The sequence below is a fragment of the Eschrichtius robustus genome, chromosome 14 (assembly GCF_028021215.1).
Source record: "Eschrichtius robustus isolate mEscRob2 chromosome 14, mEscRob2.pri, whole genome shotgun sequence".
Lineage (NCBI taxonomy): Eukaryota > Metazoa > Chordata > Mammalia > Artiodactyla > Eschrichtiidae > Eschrichtius > Eschrichtius robustus.
This window is the reverse complement of record NC_090837.1, coordinates 5,642,809-5,655,078: the sequence shown is the minus strand read 5'-3', so window position 1 is coordinate 5,655,078 and position 12,270 is coordinate 5,642,809. Positions and strand designations below refer to the sequence as shown.

Sequence of the window (12,270 nt, the reverse complement as noted above, 5' to 3'; positions counted from 1 at the left end):
GCCCCTTTGCCTCCAGGCGTGTGAATAGACACGTATGAGCATGTCCTTCTTTCTAGAACATGCCTCGTCCACACTGCTTGTGGCTCAGAAAACCTCAGGACAGGATTATTAAGGTCCCGTGGCCCATCCCCATTCCATTACATCTCATCCTCACGGTGAGCTCCATCAGGTTGGTCAACTGTGTCCACTCTTTATGGGTGAAGAAAGACGCACAGGGAGGTTGTGTGATTGCTGACAGTCACACGGCACCATCCAGGACGCCAGATAAAGACAGTGGGCCTCATGGATGCACAGTAGAGTCACCTGTGAGCCTTCAAAATGTCCCACCAGGGCCACGAAATCAGCCTCCCAGGGAGGCGGCCTCATGCGGATGACAGAGTCCCAAAGTCATGTCAGGGTTGTGTAATCAGGGTGGAATCTTGATCCATGTGATTCCAGCCTTTCTTCCTCCCACCAGTGGAGGACCCTCGCTGCGGCACTTGATTCCTTTTCTTATTTTTAAATTTGTAATTGAGTAAGTAAGGCGGGTGCCCGGCTCTTTGTAAGACGTCAGCCCTTCCAGCGCAAGCTACAGCCCTCTGACTCTGCTGGGGATGGGTGTCCTTCTGCCTGTTCCCCGGGGCTCTTGCCGGGGCGGGGGGCCAGGGGAGCCACGGCGGTCCCAATCAAGGGGGGATGGTGTGAGAGCGAGGCCCTGGCCCTGTCTCCGCAGTGGAGGCCTTCAAGGAGGTCCTGGACAGCCTGTGTGTCCCCCAGTACAACAAGGACGGGGAGGAGAGGGTGATCCTCTTCCTGAAGATGGCTTCCGGCCACACCTTCCAGCCCGACCTGGTGAAGAGGGTCTGCAGCGCCATCCGCCTGGGCCTGTCCGCCCGGCACGTGCCCAGCCTCATCCTGGAGACCCAGGGCATCCCGGTACGGCCCCCCGAGAGCCCGCGTGCTGCCGGAGCTCTCATCTAGACGCTTGCTCATGCTTTATATATAGTTGGTGCCCGTTGCCTGGCAACCCCATCCTGTTTTCTTTTCTGCCATCTCCCTCTATCTCTCTCTCTTTTTTTTTTTTTTTTTTTTTTTTTACTCTTCGTAAATTGCATGTAAAGCAACTTCTGCTAAACACCAGTCCTCAGAGGGTAAGCAGGCCCAGCCTGGCACGTCCAACTGGCTTTTCCCCTGTGTGGTTTTAGCGTGTGCTCAAATTATTAATGTGAAAATTAATTTTAACTTTTTAAAGAGTCGCTGGGGTGCCGTTGCTCTTGCCTTTTAATTTTAAGTTCTGCCTGCAGAAAGAAGATTTGAATCTATTTAGAGGCACAGCTCCAGAAAGCTGCCCCCCCTCCCACCAATACTTTGTTTAGGTTCTCAGTGGGGGAAGAGATGCACTCAGATCGGATCACGGCTTTAACTTGTGTCACTTACAAAACAAAGGCCTCTGTCAGCCGAGAAGGCCTCCGTGTATACACGTGTGTGCGCACACAGCAGTCTAAGTGCACAGCGGGGCCAAGCCTGCAGAGTAGCTGTTCACAGAGGCGGGGACGGGAACGGGTTAACTGGGCCACCAGGGGAAGGAGAGTCTGCATGTCGCTCCCCGAGCAGGGGCGGGCCTGTGAGGTGCAGTTAGAACCAGGGCTTTTTATACCGTCCACACATTTCCTTTCCACTTTGGTTATGCGTAGGAAGGGCCCCGCGGCCTGGGAGCTCTCTTGTCTCACTCGGCGGCCTGGGAGCTCTCTTGTCTCACTCGGCGGGTGACTCCCGGTGACACTGCAGACAGTGGCTCTCAGGGAGAGGAGGGACTTCTTGAGTCAGTGACACTCACTGTCTTTTCCCTGGTGAGGGTCTTAGGCTTCCCTTCAGTGGATCAGTTCTGTCTGGATCTGGAACAGTTTGGGGAACTAGAATGTGATAGTCCCCTCGGCTTTATTTTGTTGAGAACGAATCTGTGTCCTTTGCTGCCGAAATGGTGATTCCCAAACTGTATCTGCTCCCAAGAAGAGTGGAGCGATTTGCTGGAAGGTGAGGAGCGTCCCGGCCTGTCTTTCTTTCCGTCCTCAGCCTGGCTCTCATCCCCTGACTTCTGGGCACTCAGTTCAGCTCTCTCCTCCTCCGTCCGCTTGGTCTGTGGAGTCGTTTTGAGGGTTCCTGGGGCTTTTTTCAAGCGCCCTCGTGTTCTCAGATCCCTGTGGTCCGAACTAATGGAGCACTTCGGAGAGGATTCGCCCTGTGTCACCAGGCTGGCGGGGGTCCGGCCCAGCCACAGGGACTCGGGGCTGGACATGGCCAAGGTCACGGCCGGGGGTCTGGTCACACCAAGGGGAACACGAGCGGGCATCTGAGGCCCTGCCAGGCTGGAGGGCCCGGCGGCCACGACTGCCCGGATCTCAGCAGGTCTTCGTCACTGGTCACAGCTGACGTGCTGGCCCATCCCGACGGGAGGCTGTGCCTTATCTCTTGGGTAGGGGGGGTAGGGAGGGGGCCAAGCAGGAGTCCAGGGACCTTCTGCCCCACCCCCCAGCCCTTCTCACCAGGAAGCAGGAGCAGGATTTCTTGTAAAACGACGCCTTGTTTGTTCTGTCAGCTGATGCAGGCTGCTCTTGGGGCTTGAAAGCACAGAAAGCACGCGAGACGCTTGCATTTCAGGGCGAGAGGGGCTGACGACGCCCCAGTGGCAGGTGGTCCCTCAGAATCCGGTGCTCAGATCCTTGATTAGTTCACGTGTAGACCGAGGTTTTCAGTGAATGAATTTTAATTACATCTCAGGATAAAAAAAAAAAAAAAAGTGCCAGTGCGAGGAGAGATCAGGGCACCAGCGGCTTTATTCAAGGGCTCTCTGTTTGTTCCAGAATTTTCCTGGTCCCTAAATAAACATGCCAGCACAGCCGCCAAATGACCATTGGGGTTAAAGATGAAATGCGTGCTACGAATCTTAGAGGGGCCTTTGAGCATTTCGACAGAGTCCGACTATGGGAAAAGCAGTGCCCCATCTCATTCAGATGACGGTTCTGGGGGAAGATTTGCCGGAAGTTTGGCGAGGCTCTTGGACGAAGCTCACTTTCCGGTGGTCGGGGACAGTCACAGGAAGCCAGCCCACTCCTGAAATAAGCTGGTCTTTCAAGTATAATACAGTGTAAGAAAGTAAATGTAAGTAATGAAGAGGCAGTGTAACAGCGAGGCACGTCCGAGAGCTGTGTGCGCCTTAACTCATCAGCTTGCCCACAGCCTCGGGGTGGTGCTCTGGTCCCCAGTTTATGTTCAAGGGGACAAACCCAGGTTAAGGAACTTGCTCACGGTCACCCACCGAGAATCGCTCGCTCTCGTCGCCCCAGGTCACAGTGGTCGTTTCGGCTTGGATGTGCCCAGATGTCAGAGCTGAGGGACTTTTCTCCCCTTCGGGTCTAAACGCTCTTTCTGTCTGCTTCCTCCCCTCCCCTGGCAGTACACCCTCAACGGCAAGAAAGTGGAAATGGCCGTGAAGCAGATCATCGCTGGGAAAACCGTGGAGCACCGCAGAGCCTTCTCGAACCCCGAGACCCTGGATTTGTACCGGGACGTCCCCGAGCTGCAGGACTTCTGAGCCGGGCCAGCTGGCACGTCCCTGAGCCACACACGTCTGTCCTGTCACTTCTGTGCATTCAAGAAGTTACTTAGAGGGACTCCCCTGGTGGCGCAGTGTTAGCAATCTGCCTGCCAGTGCAGGGGACACGGGTTCGAGCCCTGGTCCGGGAGGATCCCACATGCCGCGGAGCAACGAAGCCTGTGCGCCACAACTACTGAGGCTGCGCTCTAGAGCCTGTGCTCTGCGACGAGAGAAGCCACCGCAATGAGAAGCCCGCTCGCCGCAACTAGAGAAAAGCCCGGGTGCAGCAACGAAGACCCCACCCAGCCAAAAATAAATAAATGAATAAATAAATAAATAAATTTATTTAAAAAAAAAAAGAAAAAGAAAAGACTTAGAAACCTACGGCTCTTCGCAAAGGAGTCTGCACCAAGTCCGTAGGCCTGGGGAAGAACGATTCTCTGTTCTGCGGTTTCATCTGGTGGGTCCCTGAGTCTTCCACCTGCCCCAGGGGGATCCTGACCTTCAGGGGCCGAAAGGGAGGGTTTGGGTTGTGTGTGTGGCAGTCTGGAGAGTGTGTGTCTTTGCACACTCGCAGGGAGGAGCTGGGGTCTCCTGTGCGTGCGCTGGCATGGCCGACGCCTGGTCCCCATCCAGGGCCCACAGGCATCCTGGTGACGGCTCACCCCAGGGCAGTGACCGGCCTGCAGCCTTGTACTGTGGTTCCATTTCCCTCTCTTAAGGCCCAGATCTCTTTCTTCCCTCTGTGTTGGTCTCCCGGCTCTGGCCGCCACCCTTCAGGGCCCATCTGTCTGCTGTGGCACATTACCTGTCATGGGGCCCGTCCCAGGGTGACTTCACAGCATCTCACGGCAGATTCTCAGGACCCCGGGCCGACCGCTCTCCCACTCTCTGTGTGTCACGGATGGAGTCTGGGCAGCTCCTGGGGGAACCGTGTGTCACACCCAGCCATCGGTGCTCCCCAGCAGATAGACTTCCAGTTCCCTTTGGAGAATGAGTGGGTTTCACGTTTTAATAGGATCTCTTAATTTCACGGGCTTTGAGTGGTTTGAAATTTTTTTAATGTTAATTAAGTGTGTGGTGTGTGGGTGTTTGAAGGCGTGGGTGATGTCCACGCCGTGGGGAGTGTCACTCAGGGATGCGGACGAGCCCCCAGGCCACGGGTCCTGCTGAGGCAGAGCCGCTGGGCCTCAGGGGGCGTGGCCTCACTGCACAGGGGGCCGGGACCTGCACATCAAAAGCTTGTCGCCGGCAGCTGTATGTACTTTTGAATGTACTGTTCAGTTCAGCCTCTTGACACTCTTCTGTCATCGTAATGTTCATTTTTGTATTTTTTAAAACCGAGTACAGTGAAAAACTTTCTTGAACCCTTTTTCTCGTGGATTATAGAAACGGGGCAGCACTGAGTTTACTGGAGCTAATTTATGACCACATTTTAAATGCAGAGTAAAGTCCGGAAAAGTGATTCTATCTTGGGATAGTAAAGAGGTTTCCCCTCAGGTGGCAGCTCTGATAAATGGGTGATAGGCAGAGTGTCCCATTCAGAAGGACTCTGAAGCCAAATCTCAGCTGAAAAAAAGTGCATCAGGATTGGCCAGCAATGTCTGTCATGGCTAAACGATGGATTGTTTCTTGTCAAGTGTGAATGTCAAGTATAAACTGGGTATTGTTAAGAGATTGGATAGGTCTCTGGCCAACTTAAAGGCAGACACACACACAATGTTTAATAAACGATTTCGAACTTCATAAAAAAACGGGGCAGGTGCTATGAGGCATTTAATACAGTAAGCATATACGTGTATGTGCACACACCCGTGCGAGCGGCGTGCTGCGTGTTTCCTCTGAAGCCGGGGCTGGATCTGAGGGCCTAAAGCTGGTGCTGATGGGCCAGCCAGGAGCCGCAACCCGCTGGGAGATGTTTGGCCCAGGTGGCGGGGGCATGTCCTGGGTCCCTGCTAGTTAGCGGCCGTGCCTGGTGCCCGAATGGCCCCAGAGCCCTTCTCAGTGTGAAGCCAGCCCCCAGAGGAGGAGGACTTTCCTCACCCTGGGCTCCCCCAGGGCTCAGGGCCGCCGGGGGTTCTGGACGGCACTTCCTCATCATTGCAGGAGCCGGGTGGCACTTGGGTCGTTCCTGGCTCTGTGTCGCAGCATCCGGGCTGCCTCCTGGCAGGGCTCATTTTTCTCGCGTCACGGCAGGTTAGAGGCCGCTGTAGGGCGGGTGCAGGGGCGATAGGTGCCCGGCTCCTCCTGTCCCCTGGGCTCCGCCGTGCTCGCGTGGGGCTGCTCACCCCCAGCGTCCCATCCGTGTCCCAGGCAGGAAGGAGGAAGCGACCAGGGCTGGGTGAGAGGCAAAGAGCCTGTCCCTCCTCGGCACCCCCCGCCCTTTGTATCAGCAAAGCAATGGCTTTCCAGGAAAGCCCAGCCAGTGCACACCTGCTTATACCTCAGAGGCCAGAACTGGCCACAGGCCACCTCTCCCTGCGGGGCAGTCTGGACAGCTGAGTGCTTTTAAACCGGGCCTGTTACCTTTGTGTACAGGCAGACCTCATTTTATTGCACTTCGCTTTATTGTGCTTCGAAGATACTGTGTTTTGTTTTTTTTTACCAACTGAAGGTTTGTGACAACCCTGTGCAAATCTGTGGGTGCTGTTTGCTCACTTCGTGTCCTTGTGTCACGTTTTGGCGATTCTCGCAATATTTCAAACCCTCCACCTGCGAAAAGATTACAGTTCACTGAAGGCTCAGACAGAATTTTTTAGCCATGAAGTATTTTTTAGTTAAGGTACGTACTTTTTTTTTTTTTAAGATATAATGCCATCGCATAGCTTATAGACTACAGTATAGTATAAACAACCTTTATTCGTGCTGGGAAACCAAAAACTTCATGTGACTCGCTCTATTGCGGTGGTCGGGACAGAACCGGCCATGTCTCCCAAGTATGCCTGTATTAGTTTACTCATGCTGCTGTAACAAATTACCACAAACTTAAACCAGCATGAATTTATTATAGTTCTGGGGGTCGGAAGTGTGACGCAGGTCTCGCTGGGCTAAAATCAGAGCGCCAGCAGGTGGTGTTCCTCCTGCAGGCTCTAGGGGGCGCCCGTTCCTTGCCTTCCAGCTTCTGGAGGCGCCTCCCTCCTCGGCTGGTGGCTCATCCCTCATCCTCAAAGGCTGCAGCATCTGACACCCCTGCCTCCCTCTTCCACGTACAAGGACCTCTGTGATTACCCTGGCCTCACTCAAATAATCCAGGATAATCCCCTATTTTAACACCTACCGATTAGCAAGCTTAATTCCGTCTGCAGCCTTAAATGCCCCTGGCCACATAACCTAACGTTTTCACAGGTTCCAGGGATTGGGATGTGGGCATCCTTCTGGGGGTGGGAGTGGGATTATTCTGCCTACCTGGCTTCGCAAACTCCGCCAGGTGCTGTAGGGCAGGAAGAGGGAAGAGTGGTGGTCAGGAAGGCGTGAGCCCCGAGCCGGGAGGGTGGGCATTCGGGACCCCTGGTTGCTGACTGCCCCCGGGCTGGGCTTATCCTCCCCCTGTGACCGGCCTGCCAGCCTCCTTCCCAGGGCTCAGGTCAGGCCCTGGACCCCCGGCCCTCTCCTCCGGCCGGGTGCTTGGAAGCCATTTCATATTGACTGTGCCTGAGGAGTCGTTAAGGCTTAGTCGCCGTGCCCTTTAGTTCTGGCAGGACGTCCCAGGCCGGCTGAGCCCACGCGTCCTTATTAATAGGCCGCGCTGGACAACTTCATTAACGAGAGACAGATGGGCTGGAACAACAGCCCACTCCATCGCCCGCGGAGCCAGCTCTCCCGTGGAGTGCCTTGGCCCCAGCATCGCTCTTCAAAACCCCGGCACCTGCCGGCCAGCTGCACTGAGCCTTCCTCCCTGCTCCTGTCCTTCCCGTTCCCACCACCCATGTCCCAGCAGCAGCTCCAGGGAGCCTTAGGACCTGCAGCGTGGCCTGGCCGGGGCTGCGAGGTTCTGTGCCCCTGGCCGCCTCCCACGGGTGACAGAAGAGAGTAGGGAAGGAGAAAACGGGCAAGCTGACTTCTGGAAAAGTCTTCCATCCACCCGGCGCCGGATGCAGACCCTCCCTGCCGCCCCCGCCCTCCCCCAGCGTCACCCTGTCACCCCGAGCACCACTCGTGCACAAAACACAAGAACGGTTCCGGTTCATCAAGCAAATAGGTGTTGAACACACAGCCAAGGTGTGTGTTTTTTTCATAAAATGACCAGATTAACTATAGTCAAAATAAATGAGCTACAATTTCTCCATATCTTTGAGTATCATGCGAGTGTATTGTGACCCAGATACGTATGGGGAGCCTGTCGGATTCCGCCGGAAGCCCAAACTGGCGTTGATGAGCCGAGTTGCCGTTTACATCAGCACAAACTCCTTCTAAAAGCCTGCTGCCATCATGTCCCCAAGCCTTGAAGGCTGTCATAAATGGAAAAGAAAAGGCCCGTTTAGATGATGTTTAAAATGCACTACGAGCTAAGCGCTGGCTCCTTGTCACGGCTGATCATCTTGGAGCGTGCCCTTGGCCGTCACAGCAGTAAGTGGATGGTCTCATAATTTCATTAGATGACTTCCAGGGGAGAAACCGTTGTTAAGTCAATTCATTATGCTCTGGAACAATTTCCAAACTTTTTCATCTTGGGACGCCCTCCCTGTGCTTCCTCCTACTCTTTCTTTCCCTGGCTCAAACTGTACATCATGAGTCAGGCTAGGTTCTGGGGAGAGGAAAAGGGACAGCTTGGACCCAGTTTTCATTTTCTGGGCTTCGAGCTTGCCGGTCTCATCCTTCCTGCTCACCATTTACCTGCTCAGCGTGGTCTCATTCCTTTTGGTGTCCGCTTGCATTTTTCAATCATGACTCAGGATTTTCCTGGCTACATGTAACAGAAACCCCGATCCAAACTGGCTCAGGCGAAAAAAGGGTATTATTGGCTCACAGTGCTGAAAACTCAAGTGCTGCGACTAGCTTCAGGTGTGGCAGGATCCAGGGGCTCCGTGATGTCATCAGTGTTCTCTGCCCTCATATCCGCTCTGCCCTCCTCTGTGTTGATCACATTCTCAGATGGCTTCTCCTCTCAGGAGAGGAAGGTGAATACAGCTCCAGGCTAGGTCCTCACAGGGCTGAGAGGGGAGAAACATTTCTTTCCCCTAGTAGTTCCAACGTGAGTTCCCATGTTGAAGCTCATTGGACTGTTTGGATCATGTGCCCAAACCTGAGCCAATCACTGGCCAGGAGGAGAGAATATGCTGATTGGCTAAGCCTGGGTCACATGACTCCCCGGCAGGCGTGGAGCCGGCTTCTTCCAGTAAGCGGGACTGAGGGTGAGGAACGTGGGTCCCGGAGGAGCGTGTGGCTTTCCTTTAAGAAGCAGAGGCAGCGACTTCCCTGGTGGTCCAGTGGTTAAGACTCCGAGGAAGACTCAGCGCTTCCACTGCGGGGCGAGCGGGTTGGATCCCTGGTTGGGGAACTAAGATCTCACAAGCCGGGTGGGCACGGCCCCCCAAAAAAAAAAGAAGCAGCAGAGGCAGCAGCCAGCCCCTGTTTCTTTTCATCTTTTCTTAGGTGTCAGCCCTTCTCTTCTTTCCTCCCTGGTTCCTTCTTTCTCTAGGAGAGACTCCCTCTAACCTGTGTCTCTCTCCCTACTCCTGGGCCCCTCCCCAGCTCGACAGAATCTCAGGTTGCTTGGAAAACAAGCTGGGTCCTGGTGATTTAGAATGGATTTCCAGATTAAGGAAACAGGGGTGGGCTGGGGAGAAATGTGCTCTGTTTTTCCATAACATAAACTCTGCAAAGTAAAGCTCTGAAATCTTAGCTTTGCCTTTAAAAGTCTGTGAGACTCTGGATTAACATCTAGCTGCCCCCCTCTGAGGCCTCTGCAGCCCAGGTGCTGGGCCAGGGGCTGCAGTGTGGGCAGGTGGGCTCAGCCCTCCTGGGGGGCCGACACATTGCCGCTGTAACTCCTGCCCACACCTGGGGCCCCTGCCCCTACTCCCCCTCCCCTCCCCTCTCCTTCCTCTCTTCTCCTTCCTCCTCTCTCCTCCTCCCCTCCCCCTTTCCCCTCCTCCTCTTCCCCTCTTCCCACTTCTCTCCCCACCCCTCCCCATCTCTTGACTTTAGACCAATCCCTTTCCCTCTCTCTGCCTCAGTTTCCTCACTCAAGACGTCGGATGATAAGAAACAACCACCTGCCATGGCTGGGAGAGGCTGCAGTGAGGCCAGAGATGGAAATCACTATAAACAAAGGCACCGGAATTGCTCAGGTCAAACCCTGTCTCACCTGCCTGAAGTTCTTCACTCCTCAAACCACCACTCCTGAAACGGACTCACATCCCCTCTCCCCGGGAAGCCTGTCCTGCTGTGCCAGTCTGGGCTGACGTGTCCCGTCTGTAGTGGACACACCCTACAATGACCCCATAATTCCCACCCTTAGCACCCACACTTGTGTGTTAGCCACTCCTCTTGATGTGATTGGGACCTGTGACCTGAGTCTAACCGATCGGATATGGCAAAGGTGAAGAGAGTTTGCAGATGCAGTTAAGGTCCATAATCTCACTTTGCATTAATCAAAAGGAAGTCTATCCAGGTGGGCCTGAAATAATGACATGAGTCCTTTAAAAGAAGTTCCAGGCCTTCCCTGAAGTCAGAGACTCCAAGTAGCAGAAATTTCTGGCTTTAAAAAAGCAAGCTACCATGTGTTCTACAGCCACAGGAAGTGAATTCTGCCAGCAATCTGAGGGAGCTGGGAAGGAGATCCTTCTCGAATCAGGCCTCCAGATAGAACACAGCTGGACCTCCACCTTTTTTATTGGCTGTGCCACGTGGCATGCGGGATCTTAGTTTCCCGACCAGGGATTGAACCTGTGCCCCCTGCAGTGGAAGCTCAGAGTCCTAACCACTGGACCACCAGGGACTTCCCCTGGACCTCCTGGACCTTGATGGAGCCTTGTGAGACCATGAGCTGTGAACCAGCTAAGCAGTGCCTGGACTTCTGGCCAATGAAAATGGTAAGATAATGTGTGTGTGTGTGTGTGTGTGTGTGTGTGTGTGTGTGTGTGTGTTTTAATACATTTATTCATTTTATTTATTTATTTTTGGCTGCTTTGGGTCTTCGTTGCTGCGTGCGGGCTTTCTCTAGTTGCGGTGAGTGGGGGCTGCTCTTCGTTGCGGTGCGCGGGCTTCTCATTGCGGTCGCTTCTCTTGTTGCAGAGCACAGGCTCTAGGCGCGTGGGCTTCAGTAGTTGCAGCTCGCGGGCTCAGTAGTTGTAGCTCACGGGCTCCAGACGCACAGGCTCGGTAGTTGTGGCGCACGGACTTAGTTGCTCCGCGGCACGTGGGATCTTCCCGGACGAGGGCTCGAACCCGTGTCCCCTGAATTGGCAGGAGGATTCTTAACCACTGCGCCACCAGGGAAGCCCCGTGTGTGTTGTTTTAAACCTTTTAAGTTTGTGATAATCTATTCTGAAGCCATAGAAAACAAATACACCCTCTCAATGGCCCTGGCCTCAGCAGGTGTGATCCCACTCCGCTTAGCACCTTTCTGTGCGTGAGACCTGTCTCCTCAGCCTCACTCAGGCCCTTGAAGATGGGACTCTTCCTCCTTGTCTGTATCTCCACCCCTCAGTCCCAACCACAGAGTAAGCCTTCAATAAAATGCTACTTTGAACTGGGACTGGCACCGTGACAAAAAGCCATCTCTCATCACAGGCTTCAGGCACAGCGGGATCCAGGAGCTGGGATAATGTGATCAGGTTTCAGCCTCATGCTCTCATGGCATGTTGTAAGGGCAGTAGGGTGTAGTGGTTAAGAGCTTGGGCTCTGGAATTAGGTTGCCAGATAGAATACAGGAAACTCAGTTAAATTTGAATTTTAGATACACAGTGAATAGCTTTTTAGTGTACGTGTGTCCCCAGTATTACATAGGACATATTTATACCAAAATAATATTCATTGTTTATCTGAAATTCAAACTTAACTGAGCATTCTGTTTCACTAAGTCTGGCAACCTTACCCTGGAACCAACTGCCTAGATCTGAATTATGGCTCTTCCGCTGTCTGTGTGACCATAGAGAATTTACTTACCCTCTCTGAGCCTCATTTCCCCATCTATAAAAGTGAGGATTAAAAAGACTATGCATCTCACAGGGTTGTGGTGAGAGTGAAGTAACCACATTGCCTATAAATAGTGCCAGGCATATAGTAGGTGCTCAGTAAACATCATCTACTACTATAAAATCTTGTCCCTACTTTCTTCTGCATAGGTGTTCATCTTTGACTTATTGCCTAAGTTCCAACAAAAGACCTGGGGAGAAATCTCATTGGTCTGGCCAAGGTCATGTGCACAATCACTGTGACCAGGGGAATGGAAGGTTCTGATTGGCCACACCTGGTGGAGTGTGGTCCCCATGTCGGAAGGAAGCCCCGGGTCGCCCTGAGCAGGGGTCCTCAACCTGCGGTGATGCTTCAGGACCACTGGTGGGCACAGGAAACAGAAACGGCGTTTGCCGGAGGGTGCGGCTGGTGCTTATTTCCCACCCAGGCTGCGCTGGAAGGAGCTGATGAATATCACACCGCATCAAGCAGACGGTGGGCCTCCAGCGCTGATAATGACGGCCTGGGTCCCCTCTGTGCGCTGACGTCCGAAGCAGGTGCCAGTTGCCAAAGGCAAC

General features: G+C 53.8%; 1 protein-coding gene across 3 annotated transcripts in view; it reads left to right on the top strand.

The window, feature by feature from the left end:
* AACS (acetoacetyl-CoA synthetase) overlaps window positions 1-5,328 on the top strand; it is a 52,230-nt gene extending 46,902 nt beyond the window's left edge. For 2 of the 3 annotated variants that reach the window (XM_068563541.1, XM_068563540.1), the window contains one exon: window positions 3,434-5,328. In XM_068563541.1, coding sequence (XP_068419642.1) covers window positions 3,434-3,571 — 138 coding nt within the window. In that variant the 3' untranslated portion in view covers window positions 3,572-5,328. Of the gene's footprint in view, window positions 1-712; window positions 916-3,433 lie in introns of all 3 variants that reach the window. The other variant, XM_068563539.1, reaches the window with a different exon arrangement.
* Window positions 5,329-12,270: the final 6,942 nt, after the last annotated feature.